Source organism: Heterodontus francisci, chromosome 14, assembly GCF_036365525.1.
Source record: "Heterodontus francisci isolate sHetFra1 chromosome 14, sHetFra1.hap1, whole genome shotgun sequence".
NCBI classification, from domain to species: domain Eukaryota; kingdom Metazoa; phylum Chordata; class Chondrichthyes; order Heterodontiformes; family Heterodontidae; genus Heterodontus; species Heterodontus francisci.
Window position 1 is genome coordinate 30,514,873 of NC_090384.1, and position 15,036 is coordinate 30,529,908.

Genomic DNA, 15,036 nt, shown 5'->3' on the forward strand with positions numbered 1-15,036 from the left:
CCCCCCTCCTCTCTCTCTCTCTGCAACCCCCCCTCTCTCTCTCTCTCTGCAACCCCCCTCTCTCTCTCTCTCTGCAACCCCCCTCTCTCTCTCTCTCTCTGCAACCCCCCCTCTCTCTCTCTCTCTGCAACCCCCCCTCTCTCTCTCTCTCTCTGCAACCCCCCCTCTCTCTCTCTCTCTCTGCAACCCCCCCTCTCTCTCTCTCTCTCTGCAACCCCCCCTCTCTCTCTCTCTCTGCAACCCCCCTCTCTCTCTCTCTCTCTGCAACCCCCCCTCTCTCTCTCTCTGCAACCCCCCCTCTCTCTCTCTCTGCAACCCCCCCTCTCTCTCTCTCTCTGCAACCCCCCCTCTCTCTCTCTCTGCAACCCCCCCTCTCTCTCTCTCTGCAACCCCCCCTCTCTCTCTCTCTCTGCAACCCCCCCTCTCTCTCTCTCTCTCGCAACCCCCCCTCTCTGCAACCCCCCCCCCCTCTCTCTCTCTCTCTCTCTCTGCAACCCCCCTCTCTCTGCAACCCCCCCCCTCTCTCTGCAACCCCCCCCTCTCTCTGCAACCCCCCCCCTCTCTCTCTCTCTCTCTCTGCAACCCCCCCCTCTCTCTCTCTCTCTCTCTGCAACCCCCCCCCCTCTCTCTCTCTCTCTCTCTCTCTGCAACCCCCCCCCTCTCTCTCTCTCTCTCTGCAACCCTCTCTCTCTCTCTCTCTCTCTCTGCAACCCCCCCCTCTCTCTGCAACACCCCCCCTCTCTCTCTGCAACACCCCCCTCTCTCTCTCTCTGCAACCCCCCTCTCTCTCTCTCTGCAACCCCCCTCTCTCTCTCTCTGCAACCCCCCTCTCTCTCTCTCTGCAACCCCCCTCTCTCTCTCTCTGCAACCCCCCTCTCTCTCTCTCTGCAACCCCCCTCTCTCTCTCTCTGCAACCCCCCTCTCTCTCTCTCTGCAACCCCCCTCTCTCTCTCTCTGCAACCCCCCTCTCTCTCTCTCTGCAACCCCCCTCTCTCTCTCTCTGCAACCCCCCTCTCTCTCTCTCTGCAACCCCCCTCTCTCTCTCTCTGCAACCCCTCTCTCTCTCTCTGCAACCCCTCTCTCTCTCTCTGCAACCCCTCTCTCTCTCTCTCTCTCTCTGCAACCCCCCCCCTCTCTCTCTCTCTCTGCAACCCCCCTCTCTCTCTCTCTCTCTGCAACCCCCCTCTCTCTCTATCTCTCTGCAACCCCCCTCTCTCTCTCTCTCTCTGCAACCCCCCTCTCTCTCTCTCTCTCTGCAACCCCCTCTCTCTCTCTCTCTCTCTGCAACCCCCCTCTCTCTCTCTCTCTCTCTGCAACCCCCCCCCTCTCTCTCTCTCTCTCTCTGCAACCCCCCCCCTCTCTCTCTCTCTCTCTCTGCAACCCCCCCTCTCTCTCTCTCTCTCTCTGCAACCCCCCCCCTCTCTCTCTCTCTCTGCAACCCCCCCCTCTCTCTCTCTCTCTGCAACCCCCCCTCTCTCTCTCTCTCTGCAACCCCCCCTCTCTCTCTCTCTCTGCAACCCCCCCTCTCTCTCTCTCTCTGCAACCCCCCCTCTCTCTCTCTCTCTGCAACCCCCCCTCTCTCTCTCTCTCTGCAACCCCCTCTCTCTCTCTCTCTGCAACCCCCCCTCTCTCTCTCTCTGCAACCCCCCCTCTCTCTCTCTCTCTGCAACCCCCCCTCTCTCTCTCTCTCTGCAACCCCCCCTCTCTCTCTCTCTCTGCAACCCCCCCTCTCTCTCTCTCTCTGCAACCCCCCCTCTCTCTCTCTCTCTGCAACCCCCCCTCTCTCTCTCTCTCTGCAACCCCCCCCTCTCTCTCTCTCTCTGCAACCCCCCCTCTCTCTCTCTCTCTGCAACCCCCCCTCTCTCTCTCTCTCTGCAATCCCCCCTCTCTCTCTCTCTGCAATCCCCCCTCTCTCTCTCTCTCTCTGCAATCCCCCCTCTCTCTCTCTCTCTCTGCAACCCCCCTCTCTCTCTCTCTCTCTCTCTCTGCAACCCCCCCTCTCTCTCTCTCTCTCTGCAACCCCCCCTCTCTCTCTCTCTGCAACCCCCCCTCTCTCTCTCTCTGCAACCCCCCCTCTCTCTCTCTCTGCAACCCCCCCTCTCTCTCTCTCTGCAACCCCCCCTCTCTCTCTGCAACCCCCCCTCTCTCTCTGCAACCCCCCCTCTCTCTCTCTCTCTCTGCAACCCCCCCTCTCTCTCTCTCTCTGCAACCCCCCCCTCTCTCTCTCTCTCTGCAACCCCCCCTCTCTCTCTCTCTCTCTCTCTCTGCAACCCCCCCCCTCTCTCTCTCTCTCTCTCTGCAACCCCCCCTCTCTCTCTCTCTCTCTCTGCAACCCCCCCTCTCTCTCTCTCTCTCTCTGCAACCCCCCCTCTCTCTCTCTCTCTCTCTCTGCAACCCCCCCTCTCTCTCTCTCTCTCTCTGCAACCCCCCCTCTCTCTCTCTCTCTCTCTGCAACCCCCCCCTCTCTCTCTCTCTCTGCAACCCCCCCCTCTCTCTCTCTCTCTGCAACCCCCCCTCTCTCTCTCTCTCTGCAACCCCCCCTCTCTCTCTCTCTCTGCAACCCCCCCTCTCTCTCTCTCTCTGCAACCCCCCCTCTCTCTCTCTCTCTGCAACCCCCCCTCTCTCTCTCTGCAACCCCCCCTCTCTCTCTCTCTCTGCAACCCCCCCTCTCTCTCTCTCTCTGCAACCCCCCCTCTCTCTCTCTCTCTGCAACCCCCCCTCTCTCTCTCTCTCTCTGCAACCCCCCCTCTCTCTCTCTCTCTGCAACCCCCCCTCTCTCTCTCTCTCTGCAACCCCCCTCTCTCTCACTCTCTGCAACCCCCCTCTCTCTCTCTCTCTGCAACCCCCCCTCTCTCTCTCTCTATCTGCAACCCCCCCTCTCTCTCTCTCTATCTGCAACCCCCCCTCTCTCTCTCTCTCTGCAACCCCCCCTCTCTCTCTCTCTCTGCAACCCCCCCTCTCTCTCTCTCTCTGCAACCCCCCCTCTCTCTCTCTGCAACCCCCCCTCTCTCTCTCTCTCTGCAACCCCCCCTCTCTCTCTCTCTCTGCAACCCCCCCTCTCTCTCTCTCTCTGCAACCCCCCCTCTCTCTCTCTCTCTGCAACCCCCTCTCTCTCTCTCTCTGCAACCCCCCCTCTCTCTCTCTCTGCAACCCCCCCTCTCTCTCTCTCTCTGCAACCCCCCCTCTCTCTCTCTCTCTGCAACCCCCCCTCTCTCTCTCTCTCTGCAACCCCCCCTCTCTCTCTCTCTCTGCAACCCCCCCTCTCTCTCTCTCTCTGCAACCCCCCCTCTCTCTCTCTCTCTGCAACCCCCCCTCTCTCTCTCTCTCTGCAACCCCCCCTCTCTCTCTCTCTCTGCAACCCCCCCTCTCTCTCTCTCTCTGCAATCCCCCCTCTCTCTCTCTCTGCAATCCCCCCTCTCTCTCTCTCTCTCTGCAATCCCCCCTCTCTCTCTCTCTCTCTGCAACCCCCCCTCTCTCTCTCTCTCTCTCTCTCTGCAACCCCCCCTCTCTCTCTCTCTCTCTGCAACCCCCCCTCTCTCTCTCTCTGCAACCCCCCCTCTCTCTCTCTCTGCAACCCCCCCTCTCTCTCTCTCTGCAACCCCCCCCTCTCTCTCTCTCTGCAACCCCCCCTCTCTCTCTCTCTGCAACCCCCCCTCTCTCTCTGCAACCCCCCTCTCTCTCTGCAACCCCCCCTCTCTCTCTCTCTCTCTGCAACCCCCCCTCTCTCTCTCTCTCTCTCTGCAACCCCCCCTCTCTCTCTCTCTCTGCAACCCCCCCTCTCTCTCTCTCTCTCTCTCTCTGCAACCCCCCCCCTCTCTCTCTCTCTCTCTCTGCAACCCCCCCTCTCTCTCTCTCTCTCTCTGCAACCCCCCCTCTCTCTCTCTCTCTCTCTGCAACCCCCCCTCTCTCTCTCTCTCTCTCTCTGCAACCCCCCCTCTCTCTCTCTCTCTCTCTGCAACCCCCCCTCTCTCTCTCTCTCTCTCTGCAACCCCCCCCTCTCTCTCTCTCTCTGCAACCCCCCCCTCTCTCTCTCTCTCTGCAACCCCCCCTCTCTCTCTCTCTCTGCAACCCCCCCTCTCTCTCTCTCTCTGCAACCCCCCCTCTCTCTCTCTCTCTGCAACCCCCCCTCTCTCTCTCTCTCTGCAACCCCCCCTCTCTCTCTCTGCAACCCCCCCTCTCTCTCTCTCTCTGCAACCCCCCCTCTCTCTCTCTCTCTGCAACCCCCCCTCTCTCTCTCTCTCTGCAACCCCCCCCTCTCTCTCTCTCTCTCTGCAACCCCCCCTCTCTCTCTCTCTCTGCAACCCCCCCTCTCTCTCTCTCTCTGCAACCCCCCCTCTCTCTCTCTCTCTGCAACCCCCCCTCTCTCTCTCTCTCTGCAACCCCCCCTCTCTCTCTCTCTATCTGCAACCCCCCCCTCTCTCTCTCTCTATCTGCAACCCCCCCTCTCTCTCTCTCTCTGCAACCCCCCCTCTCTCTCTCTCTCTGCAACCCCCCCTCTCTCTCTCTCTCTGCAACCCCCCTCTCTCTCTCTGCAACCCCCCCTCTCTCTCTCTCTCTGCAACCCCCCCTCTCTCTCTCTCTCTGCAACCCCCCCTCTCTCTCTCTCTCTGCAACCCCCCCTCTCTCTCTCTCTCTGCAACCCCCCCTCTCTCTCTCTCTCTGCAACCCCCCCTCTCTCTCTCTCTCTGCAACCCCCTCTCTCTCTCTCTCTCTCTGCAACCCCCCCTCTCTCTCTCTCTCTCTCTGCAACCCCCCCTCTCTCTCTCTCTCTCTGCAACCCCCCCTCTCTCTCTCTCTCTGCAACCCCCTCTCTCTCTCTCTCTGCAACCCCCCCCTCTCTCTCTCTCTCTGCAACCCCCCTCTCTCTCTCTCTCTGCAACCCCCCCTCTCTCTCTCTCTCTCTGCAACCCCCCCTCTCTCTCTCTCTCTCTCTGCAACCCCCCCTCTCTCTCTCTCTCTCTGCAACCCCCCCTCTCTCTCTCTCTCTCTGCAACCCCCCCTCTCTCTCTCTCTCTCTGCAACCCCCCTCTCTCTCTCTCTCTCTGCAACCCCCCCTCTCTCTCTCTCTGCAACCCCCCCTCTCTCTCTCTCTGCAACCCCCCCTCTCTCTCTCTCTCTGCAACCCCCCCTCTCTCTCTCTCTGCAACCCCCCCTCTCTCTCTCTCTGCAACCCCCCCTCTCTCTCTCTCTCTGCAACCCCCCCTCTCTCTCTCTCTCTCTGCAACCCCCCCCTCTCTGCAACCCCCCCCTCTCTCTCTCTCTCTCTCTGCAACCCCCCCCTCTCTCTGCAACCCCCCCCCTCTCTCTGCAACCCCCCCCTCTCTCTCTCTCTCTCTCTGCAACCCCCCCCTCTCTCTCTCTCTCTCTCTGCAACCCCCCCCTCTCTCTCTCTCTCTCTCTCTCTGCAACCCCCCCCTCTCTCTCTCTCTCTCTGCAACCCCCTCTCTCTCTCTCTCTCTCTCTGCAACCCCCCCCCTCTCTCTGCAACACCCCCCCTCTCTCTCTCTCTGCAACCCCCCTCTCTCTCTCTCTGCAACCCCCCTCTCTCTCTCTCTGCAACCCCCCCTCTCTCTCTCTCTGCAACCCCCCTCTCTCTCTCTCTGCAACCCCCCCCTCTCTCTCTCTCTGCAACCCCCCTCTCTCTCTCTCTGCAACCCCCCTCTCTCTCTCTCTGCAACCCCCCTCTCTCTCTCTCTGCAACCCCCCTCTCTCTCTCTCTGCAACCCCCCCTCTCTCTCTCTCTGCAACCCCCCTCTCTCTCTCTCTGCAACCCCCCTCTCTCTCTCTCTGCAACCCCCCTCTCTCTCTCTCTGCAACCCCCCTCTCTCTCTCTCTGCAACCCCTCTCTCTCTCTCTGCAACCCCTCTCTCTCTCTCTCTGCAACCCCCCCCCTCTCTCTCTCTCTCTGCAACCCCCCTCTCTCTCTCTCTCTCTGCAACCCCCCTCTCTCTCTCTCTCTCTGCAACCCCCCTCTCTCTCTCTCTCTCTGCAACCCCCCTCTCTCTCTCTCTCTCTGCAACCCCCCTCTCTCTCTCTCTCTCTCTGCAACCCCCCCCCCTCTCTCTCTCTCTCTCTCTCTGCAACCCCCCCCCTCTCTCTCTCTCTCTCTCTCTGCAACCCCCCCTCTCTCTCTCTCTCTCTCTCTCTCTCTGCAACCCCCTCTCTCTCTCTCTCTCTCTCTCTCTGCAACCCCCTCTCTCTCTCTCTCTCTCTCTGCAACCCCCCCCCTCTCTCTCTCTGCAACCCCCCCCCCTCTCTCTCTCTCTCTCTCTGCAACCCCCCTCCTCTCTCTCTCTCTCTCTCTCTGCAACCCCCCTCCTCTCTCTCTCTCTCTCTGCAACCCCCCTCCTCTCTCTCTCTCTCTCTCTGCAACCCCCCTCCTCTCTCTCTCTCTGCAACCCCCCTCTCTCTCTCTCTCTCTCTCTGCAACCCCCCTCTCTCTCTCTCTCTCTCTCTCTGCAACCCCCCCACTCACTCTCTCCCTGTAACCCCTCCCACCCCCCTCCCTCCCCCCTATATTATTGCAGGATCCCCAAAGACACATTGCACAGCGAGCTCGCCACTGGTATCAGACCCACCGGCCGTCCATGTCTCCGCTTTAAAGACGTCTGCAAACGCGACATGACGTCCTGTGACATTGATCACAAATCGTGGGAGTCAGTTTCAGCGTTCGCCAGAGCCGGCAGGCAGCCATAAAGGCGGGGCTAAAGTGTGGCGAGTCGAAGATACTTAGCAGTTGGCAGGAAAAAAGACAGAGGTGCAAGGGGAGAGCCAACTGTGTAACAGCCCCGACAAACAAATTTTTCTGCAGCACCTGTGTAAGAGCCTGTCAATCTAGAATTGGCCTTTATAGCCACTCCAGGCACTGCTCCACAAACCACTGACCACCTCCAGGCGCTTACCCATTGTCTCTCGAGATAAGGAGGCCAAAGAAGATCTTATCTTTCTCTCAAACTTTGTATTGAAATGCACAATTTTCTTCAAATTGCATTTCATTTCCCTGGTGTGGAGGTGTCAGGCAAAACCCCACCTGCCAAGACTGAGGCACACATTATTTCGCCACATGAACAATAAAACTTAAAATTGCAAGCCCCTGACTGGAAAGACATTTTTGCATAGTAACTAGCAGTGTTGGAACAAAAGGGACCCAAGTTGTTGCTTCCCCAATACACAGAAGTGGTGGTCAAAACAGTTTTAGGTCACATGACTAGCTGGCTGTTTAAATTTGAACCCAACAGGAAAAGAGATCAAAACGCCATGTGCTCCTGGAACTGAAACAAGAATAACAGCCTCTCCAGTATGCCTGGTCCCATCTCCTTCCCACCGAACTGAATCTTGTGAAAACACGTGAAACTCAGAGAGAAAAGTCTCTGACGTGAACAAGGTTTAAGAAGAACACTGGGCCCCGTCAAAAGCAAGACTACATACAAAAGGACTAACCGTGAGCTTGAAGCGTAACAAGATATTGCCTCAAACTGTTCCACCATATCTTTTCTTCTCTTTGCTGTCCCTACCTGCATGTGTATATCGCGTGTGCATGCGTCGTATATCCATAAGCGTGAACCACATTAGAGTTTAATTTTAATAAATTTCACTTTTCTTCTTTAAACCAAAGAAGACCTGTTTGTGCTCATTTCTTTGCCTTATAATTGGAAAGCTGTGAACAAGAATTCACAAAGGGAGAGCTCAAAATACAGTGTTTAAAATTAAATCCTGTTGTAATAAGACCAGGTGAAGATAGTAACTAACCCCTATATAGCTTTCTCACCTAGTCCTAACAAGTGTTTTCTGATTCTTGCTATTCCTTATTTCCACCCAAACTGATTCTACTTCATGATCTTCTGAGGCCAGATCCTTTCTCACGAAGATCCTTATATCATCCTTTATTCTCAAGGCGACCCCTCCTCCTTTGATATTCTGTCTGTCCTTCCAAAATATTGTGTAGCCCAGAATATTTATTTTACAACCTTGATCACCATGTAACCATGTCTCTGTAATGGCGAATAGATCTAAATCATGTACCTCTATTTGTGCCACTAGTTCATCTATCTTATTGCAGATGCTTCATGCATTCAGATATAGAACCTTTAATTGCATTTTTTTTGCTTCTAATCCCTTCAATTACCTTATTTGCTGATGTACAATTTCTGTTAAACTCTCTGTCCTTTCTTGTCCCATTCTCCATGTCTTTATCCACAATGCTACACTGTTCCGATGCCTTGGCGCCTCTCTTTGGATTTCGAAATCTCACCTCTCCCAAACCCTTCCCCCACTCTGTTAGTTCACAACCTCTAGTCTTATCTGCTGGCTCACTCTTAAATTTGCACACACTGTCCCTTCCTGTCACACCCTGATTATTATCCTTATCTCTCTCTCTGTTCCTCCCCAGTCCCCCTCTCTCTCTGTCCCCGCACCACCACCCACATCCCCCTCTCTCAATCTGACAGTTGCAGAGAGTGGGAAGGCTGAGCAGAGCAGCTTTGTGGTTGATCAGTTTTTTTTTAAATTGCAATATCAGTTTCACAGCTGATAGGTGCTGGGAGCAGAAACAGTGGTGTGCAAACTCATGGTTTTCCAGAGGTCTTTAAAAAAAAAAGTCAGAACTGTCAGCTGTGAAATTGCGATTTTTTTTTTTAAGGTCGGTCTGGAATAAGAAGCCAATGGGAAATTTTTCATCTCTGAAATTACCAGTCACGGCCCTCAAAATTTTTTTACCACGGACACTGGTGTCTGTTTACGGACACATTGCCGACTCCTGGCGAGGATGAAGAACAGCTCGGTACAGTTTACATCCTTGGGCCGGGTGGAAAGCTTTCATGGGCAGGATCCTGGCCCGTGTGCCATATGTTGGACAACCCAGATTGAGACTGACTTACCTTTTCACACACACTGGGATCACCATGCGCTCACACTTCAGGTACTGTTCAAGTTCACTCAAATGATTCACATACAGGATCTTCCGGCCAAACTTCATGCTGGAACAGGGGTGTAGGGTGGAGAAAAATGGAATGGAAACTTTAGAGCACAAGCGAGGCTGCTGCATTGTTTGCCAAATCTCTGCACACACAAGTTACATGTTCATTATTTGTTTCACTCACCAAGTCCCAAGTGACTTCCTACCTTTAGTGCAATACATGATAGGGGGAGGAATCAGGGGATAGGAGTGACTGCTTAAAGGTTCAGTGGAAAAATGCCCGACAATAGCTCCCAGTCACGCAGTCCAGGAAATTCAATCACTGTCCTTTGCTACCTTACCCAGTGGTCTGTCTTCACGTGAGATTCTGGATAGTGCGTCCTAGTACGTGAGCTTACATGAGCCTGAATCGTGCATGTGTGCTGGCGAGCGTGCATGAGATTGCCTGGATAGAGTGTGTAAAAGTGGGTGCATACATGAGATAGCCTGGCTAGAGTGTATGCAAGTGAGCGTTCAAGGGAGCCTCGTGAGGGAGCACATGTGTGCATGCGTTTTCGTGAGCATCAATTGAGTCTGCTGGCCTCCCATCTTCAACTCTCCATAAACTTAAGCTTATCCAAAACTCTGCTGCCTGTGTCTCTACTCGCACGAAGTCCTGTTCACTCATCACCCGTGCTCGCTGACCTACAGTGACTCCCAGTTAAGAAACATCTCTATTTTAAACTTCTCATCCTTATTTTCAAATCCTTCCAGAGCCTTGTGCCTTCAGTCTCTAACTACATCCAGCCCCACAATCCTCTGAGATACCTGCACTACTCCAATCCTGGCCTCTTGTGCATCCCCAATTTTAACTGGCCATTGGTGGTGTTTCTTTAGCTGCATCAATCACCAGACAGAGCCCTTGCTATCAAACAATGAAATCACAGCATTATGTCCAAACAGAAGACTTGAATATATATGTTCTAGGGATGTTCCAACATGCTTCAGGACTTTGGATCACTTTTAAAGTGAAGTTGCATGTCATGCATGCAAATAAGGCAACCAATTTGCACACAAAGCCCCATAAACAGGAAATGATTTAACAAATAATGCTTCAGGTTTTTCTAGGTCCGAGACTCTGGAATTCCCTCCCTAAACGTCACCTCCTTTCTATCTTTCCTCTCCTTTATAACTGTCCTTAAAACCTACCATTGGTCATATGCCATAATTTGTGGTTCGGTGTCAAACTTTGTTCGGTAATGCTCCTTTGAAGTGCCTCGATATGTTTTGCTAAATTAAAGGCTACATAATTCAAGTTGTTGTGGCAAGTGAGTGTGAGAGAGTACGATAGAGCATTTGCGTGTGTCTGGATTATTAAGTGCATGCTTACATAATGTCTGTGTGTGTATGGAGATGTACTATTCAACCATGAAATGTTTTAGGAGGACCATTACAGACAAGTTCAATCTGATATTTACATTCCTGCACTTTTTAAACAGTCATCAGCAGACAACAATCAGGATTAGGAACGTAACAGATCTTCCTCTTCCTAGCTGTTGTGTTCCACTGCTGGCCTGACTGAGATCAGGTATGACAACATTAACCAGCTTAAGAGAAAACTGTTGCAGGAAAGCAAGATATTAACAGTAAATTTCACAAAGTAATTAATTTGTATTTATTTTTTATTCAAAATAAACTGATCACCAAGCATGGACCCACCTAATTATGGGTTTGAAGACAACGAGGAGCGCCTTGATGAACCTGGTAGGGTGGACTATGTACAGAGCCTTTATGTTCTTCTTGTACCTGTGTGGAGGGACACAGATCAGGTTTCCAAGCACACTTCACCAACTACTCTTCTCATGATACTGATTTTACAGCCAAACAGTCATAATTTTAACAGTTCATCCCTCAAGACTAGAGGTCAACACTGGCAATCGTACTGGCTTCTCCATTACTGGGGAATGATGGTTGAAAGATTCAAAGAGAGTCTTAAGTGCTTATGACAGGGTAACAGGTTACTTGATTGTTAATTATGGAGAAGAGGCACAGTTCTCCCTGAGGAAATTTGTTAAACACTGCTCACTAGAGGATTCACTGCTTAGAATTCCCTCAGTTTACACTTGCATACCTGAGTATTCACAGAGCCAAACTAAGTTCTGCTTGATAACTACCACGTTTACACATACAACAAGCCAAGAGTGTCAAACCGTGACCCACAGGTCAAGTCCTTTCATGCAGCCTGTGAAGCCCCTGCCAGCTCTTTTCACTTTGCAAACTTTTGCACCTAGCCAGTTAAGACTTCACAAAAGCAAAATACTGCAGGTGCTGGAAATCTAAAATAAAAACAGAAAATGCTGGAATAGCTCAGCAGGTGGAGCAAGAAATAGTGTTAACATTTCTGGTTGATGACTTTTCATCAGAAGTCGTTCTGCTGAAAGGTCATCAGCCTGAAACATTAGTTAACTGTTTCTCTCTCCACAGATGCTGCCCGACCCGCTGAGCATTTCCAGCACTTTGTTTTTATTTCAATTAAGACTTCAACTCAGCTTCAGTTTTTTCAAACTTCTTGGGTCTGAAACAGCAGGAAAGGACACTCCTTGATTGGTGACCTTAGATCAACTAGGAAGCTGCCTTTATTTTACCAATTAGGAATCAGCCATATGCTGCTCCTCCAGGACTGGGAAGTTTAGAGAGCTGAGGCTCAAATTTCCAAGGTTTCAAACATGGCGGGTTGGGGCAGGGGGAGGGTGGGGGGGGGCAAGTGGGTGAATAGTAGTTTGCGAATATTATGGAATGTCTTCCAATTATTGGGTATGGGGAAAGTCTCACTTCAGATAGGTGGGGTCACATTTCAGAGTGCCAATATGCAGCCCACTCTGATACATATGCCTGCTATTAGGCATCAGGATACAGATGGAAGTAGCTCCAAATGGCCTGACATAAAAGCAACACCCAGCCATTTTTCATAGCTCCTGATGTACATTCCACAGGCATACTCTGGTGTCTCGCCCAAGTGGCCAGTATTCATGTGTGAGCATTGACAGAGAGTGCTGGGAGACTACTTGGTCGTGAGAGAGACATCGTAACTGAGCTTAATTCACGCATAAATGAGGGGTTACTTGATAGCTAGGAGTAGGAATCCTGACTCAATTTCCCCTCCCTAACCCAGAGACTAAGATCAATTACAGCATTCTACGGAGCATAACTAAAGCAACACAGATTAGGAATTAAACCTTGGATTTCTGAACTGTATGCCTCAGTCACTATGGCTCTTTACCAGCTGAGCCATCAGCAGAGCATTCCAAGTCAATTTAAGGCTCTGAATCTAGTATTGTGCAGTGCTATACATTAATTTTGGAGCGGGGCAAAGGCAGAATTACTATAAAGTTTTAGATTGGCTCAGTGGTATCACTCTTAACTGAGTCAAAAGAGGGATGTGGGTTCAAGCAACATGCCAGGGATTAAGCATATAATCTAGGCCAACACTTCAGTACAGCACTGTCAGAATTGCTGCCCTTCAACTTGGAATGCTAAATAAGGCACTGCCTTATCTGCTCAGGTGGACGTAAAAATACCTCGGGTACTTCATGAAAAGAAGCTGGGATTTTAGCACAATTGGCTGTCATGGTTACCACGATAACAGTAACTCAATTGATTACTAGCTACCTACTCTCATACTGAGGACATAAAGATGCAAAGAGGTCAGCAAACTGCTTCAGCTTTGTTCATACATTGCTATGGGATTGTGGTGCTACAGACAACACACTATATTGTATGAAGCAACTGAAGCTTACATGGAACATTGTGACATGGTATTTTGATTATGATTTTTATAGGGACTTTCTCTAATCCTACATTCTTGAATTTGGCTTGTATCATTGCTCCACCTCCCCACAGCTCTGATTTACCAGCATGAGAAATACATTCTCATAAGCACAAATTCTTTTTACCAAATTAAATTGATAGGTCAACTGGAAGAATCCACTTATCAGACATGTGTCCAATCAGATCCAAGCATTTTTGGAGACTCAACATATATGTATTTCCGTATTACGTTCAGTACAATATAGCAGCAAATTATAGACCAGAATGGGACAACCAAGTTCATTTGATTGAAATGTATCAAATCCCAAGGCACAGCCACACTTACTTTCTGTCAAATTCCTTGTAGGCTTCTATTAACCAAGTGAACGAAGGTTTATTCTGACTGGTGAGTCCATAGTGAAAGTACACAACTGAATAGTCGCTCTCTACGTACTTGTCCAGCGTGTACTTCAGGTAGCTAGTGTTGGGGGGAGAGAAACAGACTCAGAACTGTCGAAAGCATAGTACTGCAAGCACAAATCCCGTTGATGAATTAACATGCATTAACTATGTAATTCAACTGAAGAAAGAAAATAGTAATGCATTAAGATACTGGCTGGGCACCCCCTTGACTGAAATACAGCCCAAACCAGTGGGTGGAATTCTCACCTACTGGCTAGATTTAGGGTCCTGCATGAAATAGTTTTGGGCTGTTTCAACGTAGCTCCTAGTAGTATGAGTACCACAGCATGAAAACTGCCTCTAATTGGCACAAAATTAGCAACCCAACCCAGGGAGGACTTAACGTTGACAGTGTGCACCCAAAATGAATAGTCTTCTATTTCCACATTAACAGTGCTTCGACAAGAAAAGGTAAGAGGAAACAAAATTCAGGAGCAGACTGCAGACATCTTTATAGCCTTGGTTTAAACATGGACAAAAGAGCTGAACTCAAGAGGTGAGGTGAGAGTGACTGCCCTTGACATCAAGGCAGCATTTGACCGAGTATGGCATAGAGGAGCCCTAGCAAAACTGAAGTCAATGGGAATCAGGGGGAAAATCCTCCACTGGCTGGAGTCATATCTAGCACAAAGGAAGATGGTTGTGGTTGTTGGAGGTCAATCATCTGAGCTCCAGGACATCACTGCAGGAGTTCCTCAGGGTAGTGTCCTAGACCCAAACATCTTCAGCTGCTTCATCAATGACCTTCCTTCAATCATAAGGTTAGAAGTGGGGATGTTCGCTGATGATTGCACAATGTTCAACACCATTCGTGACTCCTCAGATACTGAGGCAGTCAGTGTAGAAATGCAGCAAGACCTGGACAATATCCAGGCTTGGACTGATAAGTGGCAAGTAACATTTGCACCACACAAGTGTCAGGCAATGACCATCTCCAACAAGAGAGAATCTAACTATCTCCCCTTGACATTCAACGGCATTACCATCGCTGAATCCCCCACTATCAACATCCTATGGGCTATCATTGACCAGAAACTGAACTGGAGTAGCCATATAAATACCGCGGCTACAAGAGCAGGTCAGAGGCTTGGAATCCTGAGGCGAGTAACTCACCCCCTGACTCCCCAAAGCCTGTCCACCATCTACAAGGCATAAGTCAGGAGTGTGATGGAATACTCTCCACTTGCTTGGATAGGTGCAGCTCCAACAACACGCAAGAAGCTCGACACCATCCAGGACAAAGCAGCCCGCTTGATTGGCACCCCATCTACAAACATTCACTCCCTCCACCACTGACGCACATTGGCAGCAGTGTGTACCATCTAAAAGATGCACTGCAGCAACGCACCAAGGCTCCTTAGACAGCACCTTCCAAACCCGCGACCCCTACCAACTAGAAGGACAAGGGCTGCAAATACATGGGAACACCACCACCTGTAAGTTCCCCTCCAAGTCACACACCATCCTGACTTGGAACTACATCGCCGTAACTTCACTGTCGCTGGGTCAAAATCCTGGAACTCCCTTCCTAACAGCACTGTGGGTATACCTATCCCAAATGGACTGCAGTGGTTCAAGAAGGCAGCTCACCACCACCTTCTCTAGGGCAATTAGGGATGGGCACTAAATGCTGGCCTGGCCAGCGAAGCCCACATCCCATGAATGAATAAAAAAAAAAATCTGAATCCAGTTCAAACAGCTTGCACTACTTCTTAAATAATGGTGGTTAAAGATGCATGTGGTTACGATGATGCAGTGCCACAAAATCAAGCAGTCCACAGCACAATCAGATTAACCCTTACACCAAGTCAAACAATGCCCACAGAAAGTGCTGCAGAAGCTAACCTTTGAAAATGGAAGATGGTGATTCCACC

General features: G+C 51.3%; 1 protein-coding gene across 3 annotated transcripts in view; it reads right to left on the bottom strand.

Moving 5' to 3' along the window:
- The window catches only part of arhgap1 (Rho GTPase activating protein 1), a 63,736-nt gene that overhangs the window by 31,137 nt on the left and 17,563 nt on the right, over window positions 1–15,036 (bottom strand). For all 3 annotated transcript variants that reach the window (XM_068045949.1, XM_068045950.1, XM_068045948.1), the window contains exons 5-7: window positions 13,047–13,178; window positions 10,613–10,699; window positions 8,877–8,975 (exon numbers count right to left, since the gene is read on the bottom strand). In XM_068045949.1, coding sequence (XP_067902050.1) covers window positions 8,877–8,975; window positions 10,613–10,699; window positions 13,047–13,178 — 318 coding nt within the window. The remainder of the gene's footprint in view (window positions 1–8,876; window positions 8,976–10,612; window positions 10,700–13,046; window positions 13,179–15,036) is intronic.